We start from the raw sequence: 6,544 nt of genomic DNA, 5'->3' as shown, positions 1-6,544 counted from the left end.
GAAAGTGAAAGTGAATCTGAGAAGGTGGCTTTTCAAGTTTTCTAAACCAAATAAGAGTGTTGCCTGAAGGTGATCGAAAACGGTGCTGAAAGGTAAACACATGCGCAGTGAGGCCACGCCGGATTAAACCTGCGCACAGTTACTTTACTACAAATAATAATCATAATTAAAAAAAATGCTTCTTATAATATATCCGAAGTTGGGCTTGCTGGGCCCTGCTGTCGGGTCAGAGTGGGGAGGTAAACCCGCTTACCGCTCGCTGGTCCCGGGGCAATGTGAGCTGGAGAAGGATGACCTGGAGCGCCGTCATGAATTCTTCTATCATCAGCGCAGCTGCCGCGGGGGCTCCTCTACCCAGCACAGCACCAGCACAACTCTATCACATCTTCGCATTGGATCTGCGACAGTAACTCCGCTTTGTCTCATTGGTCCGAAATCCACTGTTGGTTACACTTGAGCCGAGCGTGAGTGCGGTTCCGCAGTTCCACTCTCTCTCCCAACACACACACACACACACACACACGCACACACACACAGACTCACACACGCCCGCCCTGTGCGTCTCTCTCGTCACGTCGAGCGCGCACTCCTCCTCCGTCACTGTAAAGGAGTTGTTTCTAGAATTTATTGTAAAAGTTTTTCAGCTGTCATGTTTTTATTACGGGAACACTTCTGCAGCTTCGCCCTGCCGGAGAAATCAGATGGTTTCCCAGAAGCGTCACCGTGCCAAACTCATCATGATCACATTTTTTTTATTATTTTTTTTTGTTTTGTTTTATGTTTATTTGGCACCTAGACACCGTTTCATCTGCATCATAATTTACAACTTCCAGGCTGTTTTGTGGTCATTTGATAAATTGCAGCATGTCAAATGCTTAAATTACTAAGCGTTTCCTTTCTCTGCAGATTAGGAGTTGGGATAATAAGAAAGGAAGTGTGGAAACAGTAATTACTATGATTAGTTGAAACTTGATAATTGTGTTTGCTGTATTTAAAAACCACACTTTTTCTTTCTCAGCGTCTGATGGGAGTTTTCTTCCATTAGGTCGGTAGGATTATCAGACTTTCTTCTTTGTTTTAAATTGCTCCACCTCCTTCGCAGAAGGTAAAAATACTGGACAGTCCCAAGATGTTTTTGCTTATATTTTTTGGAACCTTAAGGCAAATTTCACCCAATGATGAACCAGACCTGTAGATGTGATATTATTTGTCATGAAGCCACCAAAAGAATGAGTGTGTTTGAGTTGTACCTTAAATTATATCCATATGAGTATATTATTTAATTCGTTTTCAAATTCGAAATTATTCTCCATGAAGTGCATTAACTCATAACAGCTGTCAAAATCAACCCTGTGTAGACATTTTTTACTTCTTGTTACAATTTTTCTGCTTCTTTGTCATCACATCCTCGTCTTCATAACAAATCAGTCATTTTTAAATAAGAAGCACAGTTGAATGATCACTAAAGAGGTGAAACTTGAGTGTTTATATTTCTAAACAAAACCACACACACAGAACCCATTTGCGTCCCACACGGGTCTCTGTTCGGTCCGTTTCTCTTTCCCATACTAGTATGGGCGCCATATTTGTTTCTACACCAACTAGAGCCGCTTCAGGATGACCGACGGCGCCCTCTTCTGGTTGGAGGGTAAAGTACCACTCTAATAGAAGGTCTAAGCAGACAGTTTTAGCTAATCGATTGGAACTAATTGTAATCTATAAAACATTATTTGACAATTAACCGTAAGTAGATTAATTGTTTGCATCCCTAGCCAGGAAGCAGCCTGGCTAGATGGACAATTTAAATTGTAGGTACAGAATTCAAGGTGAAAGTATTCTACAATTTTACATCCACTGGATAAATACTCAACAGAAGATACCATTTTAAAATAATGTATTTAATTATTCCTTAACAACCACTGAGTCTGGAGTTTTCTCCTAATCTCTGGTGTCACCATTTTGTGGAATACTGTAAGTGCCGCCAGGAGTATGGAGTGCTGTAATTTCCTGACAGATGTGGAGAGAAAAAAAAAATCAATTTCACATCAGTTTGAAAGATTAAAAAGTAGATCATAAGCATAAAAATGAGGGATATTATATCTATAATTTCAGCATGTTTCCATTTCATAAACACTCAATTCAGTTAGTTTTTCACCATTAATTACTTTTATTTATTTCAGTTAAAAATGTTTTCTCAATTTCAGTTTTTATTTAATTCATTTAACTTAAACTATAATAACTTTGCTAAATACTGAGAAAATATAAGTAAACTTCTGGTTTTGAAGACATTAATCTGACATATCCTATAATTATTGTAGCATTTAGGACAAAAACTAATTTTGATAGTTTAACAGAACAAAAGAAGTTTCTCAGAAAGGAATGTGTTTTTTTATTTATTTTCAGGTAATCTTAATTCAAGAAAAACATTGCCCTCACCCATCCCTTAGAGTAGTCAAACCGCTTATTACCATTATCCTGCATGTGTACTCTGTCAAAATTGGAAAGAGTCAATGGGGGCTTTGAAGGAAAATTAAATCTTGAGAAAAGTCACAAAAACACACAAAAATAGCAGTTCCTAATCTCTTGGCAAGTTAGATCATAAAAACACATGGTAAAGTACTTCAGTGGGAAAATAAATGTGTAGGATCAACTGTATGCGTTCCTTAAGCTGTTTCAAAAAGAACTGAATGTCCTGAGGCAGCCCGGCTGCACGTCATGCTCATGTTAAATTCTCTGTTACAGTAGACATGAAGGGTGACACCAAAAGGAGACAGACATCTGGCCTGTTAGTTGGGAAAATCCAGCTAGCTATAAAATGATGGAAAAACAAGTGAACTCTTGTTATGGGGTTTCACTAATGAAGCCCATAATAAACAGACATGATGAAATCAAACTCCCACAGACACACCACACCAAAAACCTTGGACACACAATAGTGGAAACATTTGTCATGAGATCTTCCCACTGGTTCTCATTACAGCAAGAGATTTTGAATTCATATACAAGTATTGTAAGCTAACTGAATAATGTTACTAGTGGAGCTCTGACCACTTAAGCTCCGACTCAATTAAAATGTTTAGCCAGTAAATTGCAGGGGCTGTTATTAATTACAATTTATCACATTTTAAATAAAAAACAATTAAGCATTTGTGCGTCAGATGTACGGGTGTACCAGAAACGTGCAAATAAATAAAAAAATATCCAATTAAATGAGTTAAATTTACATAATTCAGTCATCAAAATTGAAGTCCCAACCCTGTTAAAAACCAAACATTTCAGAGAATGAATTAAAATAAAGAATGTTCAGTCACAATTTTATTGATTTAGATTCATACTAAACTTTATTCCTTCAATTCCTTGCAGAAGGGTGAAGTTTGAAATGGTTCACAACATTCCTAAAAGTCACCAGAGAGCGCTGGAATGAACAAGGAGCTTCAAATAGAGAACCAGTCATTTCTTATGTTTTATGCTTTCTAACAGCTAGACTTTCTCATCTTCAACAGTGGTTCTGATCAACAGGTCAATCAGCCTTTATGAGGATTTTCCTTAGACTTTAACTGCTTTTCTCCTGATTTCAATCCAGTATACATGACCCACAACTCTTTTTTGCAAGAAAAATCTCATGTGAAGAACCAGTGTTGTTTCTACATATGGCAGTTATGTTTTTATTTGCTAATGCTCAAGCATTTAAAAAAAATCCACAACTATGTATCCAGAGATCCGGCACAGATTAAAAACTACAAAAATTTCCCATCATATAATTTTTACACATGAAAGTACAGAAGTGTTCATTTCAGGAGCATTTCTTGCTAAAACGAGAAAGTTTTACGTTTTAACAAGATACAAAAAAGTAAAGTTTTATATTTTGTTAAAACCAAAACATGTTTTTAACGAGAAAAGTCGTAACAGTAAAACAGCAACACCTTGTGCGATGGTTGAGTGTCACCTAGAAGAAACAAAGTAAGAAGGTGTCAGAGGAAGCCGCTTTATGCCTTTTTAAGAAGTCATAATCTGACAAATTACGACTTTTTACGATATTTAAAACTCATCTTGTTTTACAGAGAAACTGCAAAACAAAATCCTGCTCCTGAATTTCAATTAAATGCTTTTGTAAAGTTATTTTAATGCAATGCAAATGAAATCTGTTAAGTTATGTATGGGAGTTTACAATAATGTACTAATGCCCCTCCCCCACATGATGCCAAGTACTGCCTGGCCTTTGATTGAAATATTATTACATTTTGCCAACAAACTTGATAATTTAACAATATACTCCTGTTACGCTAGATGGGAAAAACAGCAGCAAGTTAAACGTAGATTATTTTTGCAGCTGTAAGAAGGATTTTTGCTTTTCTATTTTTTTAAAGAAAAAAATCATGTTTTATTTATTTACACAGGTGTTAATTTGTAAATATCCTTTAGATGGTTCTTTTATTAAGCCTGGTCTAACTGTGAGAATCTCATAGTTCTTAGTCAACAAACTGCAGAATGCAGCTTTTAATAATCAGTTTTGCCTTTTGATATTTATTTACTCACTCCTGGGTAAACTTGGGCTTTCTGGTACAGTTTATGGTTTTTCTCCGTTTGTCCTCCTCTTCCTCATCATACCATATTGATACCAGGACTAGACAAAAAAACATGTGAAAAGCTTAAAAAAAAAGAATGCATATAAACCACTTCCAAAGATTACAAGAACATTAAGCTGCTTGACTGCTAACTGCCAAACTCTGTGACTTTCACTCAGTTCAAATCCACTCCTCAGTCTTACTTTAGGCTGCAGTGCCATCTATCTTCAGCTCAGCCAGGGACTCCGAAGCAGTTTCATCCTCCTCTTCATCTTCATCTTCTTCCTCTTCCTCATCCTCCTCATACCCGTCATCCTCCTCTTCCTCCTCATCATCATCATCATCATCTCCATAGTCGTCTTGTCGGCTTCCTCCAGCTGCCAGGTTCTTCCAGTAGGCGTCGTACCCGGATGCGCCGTCATAGTCGTCTTCATCGTCGTCGCCACCGGCCTGCCGACCAAACTTCAAGGTGCGAGCTGCGGAAAACAAACGAACCAATCAGATTTAGAGCAGATCCCGTCTCCGCTGCAGACATGCATGTTTGCATGAAAAATCAAGCTTCCACAAATTAACTCTGTGCATGAATCCGAATAATTTTTACAAGACAAAATAGTTTGAAGGCAACATTGTCAGTTTTTTACTCAAGAATTCTCCTCTCACCATGTGTATTTTAAAGCAGGCATTCTGGAGCATTAAGTTTTATGGCTTGCAATAACAATAAAGAGGCTAAAAGAGAAAATGTGGAGTTTTAACAAGACATGTATTTACATGTTTACTGGGCTCAGTTTATGGAAAACAGACCTGCTCTTTGGAACCACATCTTGAATTTAAACAATAAAAATTACATGCAGGAAGAAAAAAAGCAGAGAAATAAACAACTATTGACAGTTGTTTGTATAAAGGATATGTAGGATCATTTTGGGGATTTTATATTTTACATGTGGCAGCACTGACACATTAGTAACATTTTTTCATTCATTTAAGTCATAATTTTTTCCCAATCTAAAAAAAGCAATCTGTGACCCTTCAGTACTTTTTGTATTGAAATCCATTCAAAATGTCATGTTTTTCACAAAACAATATTTGCATATAAAAAAAATCTAAAATTATAATGGTTTTTGATGACTTGGCACCTAAATAAATTTATTTATAAGCCTTTTTTGGCACTAAGGCTCCAATAATACCCAAGAACCCTTTAAAGGGCCAGTATTACGCATTTCCAAAGCACATAATGCAATATTATAGCACAATGAAGTAAATATGTTACTTTCACACATACATACATATATATATATATATATATATATATATATATATATATATAAATTTATGTATGTATATACACACACACACACACACACACACAAGACTTACAAAACTTTTGACTTTAAAATTTGATGCCTTGAAATTGGGCCTCTGTCTCTTTAAGAATACCTGCTCGTTCTGAAACAGCAGCAGGAAGTCATCACAACATGGCTGCTCTATTAACCCTTTAACAACATTATTACCAGCGATTCACTGAGAAGTAGCTCCTATAATGAGCTCGACAGAGGCTTAGTTCCATCAAGTATTTATCAATTGCTGCTGGCTAGTCTGAAGGAGCTGAGTTGGGGAAGGCTGCTCAGTGAGGCAGAAGTTGAAAGCTTGGAAACTGCAGCTCAGAGGAGGAGCTGCATCTCGAAGGTGGTGCTAAATCCAACCAGGTGCTGTGAACTGCTGAATGGTTGCCATGGAGATAGGATTTCTTAAACACACGTGAAAAAAATCACTCCTGGTATGTTTTTGTTGAAGTAAAGCTAAAGCTGTTCTTTAGCTTTACATGTTGAGGTAATGATGTAAAGCTAAAAAAAAGTCAATTTTACATAATACTGACCCTTTAAGGAGTTAAAATCTAATAAGATTTTTTTAATTACTTGCGAGAGCTGAGAAGTAAAGTAAATAAGGATGATCTTTAAAAGAGCGTTTTAAGTAACACTTTA

At 36.6% G+C, this 6,544-nt stretch overlaps 1 protein-coding gene across 4 annotated transcripts in view; it reads right to left on the bottom strand.

Moving 5' to 3' along the window:
* Positions 1–3,302: 3,302 nt before the first annotated feature.
* Positions 3,303–6,544, bottom strand: part of znf330 (zinc finger protein 330) — a 13,986-nt gene continuing 10,744 nt past the window's right edge. The window contains exons 10-11 of one of the 4 annotated variants that reach the window (XR_001425648.1): positions 4,537–5,041; positions 3,303–3,946 (exon numbers count right to left, since the gene is read on the bottom strand). Coding sequence is in view for 3 of the 4 variants with exons in the window: in XM_015037635.1 (XP_014893121.1) it covers positions 4,770–5,041 (272 nt within the window). In the remaining variant the exon portion in view is untranslated. Of the gene's footprint in view, positions 5,042–6,544 lie in introns of all 4 variants that reach the window. The other 3 variants (XM_015037635.1, XM_015037634.1, XM_015037633.1) reach the window with 3 other exon arrangements.

The sequence above is a fragment of the Poecilia latipinna genome, unplaced genomic scaffold (genome assembly GCF_001443285.1).
Source record: "Poecilia latipinna isolate Pla-1442-1.1 unplaced genomic scaffold, P_latipinna-1.0 Scaffold412, whole genome shotgun sequence".
Lineage (NCBI taxonomy): Eukaryota > Metazoa > Chordata > Actinopteri > Cyprinodontiformes > Poeciliidae > Poecilia > Poecilia latipinna.
Note: the sequence above shows the minus strand (reverse complement) of the source record. Positions and strands in the feature narration are given on the sequence as shown.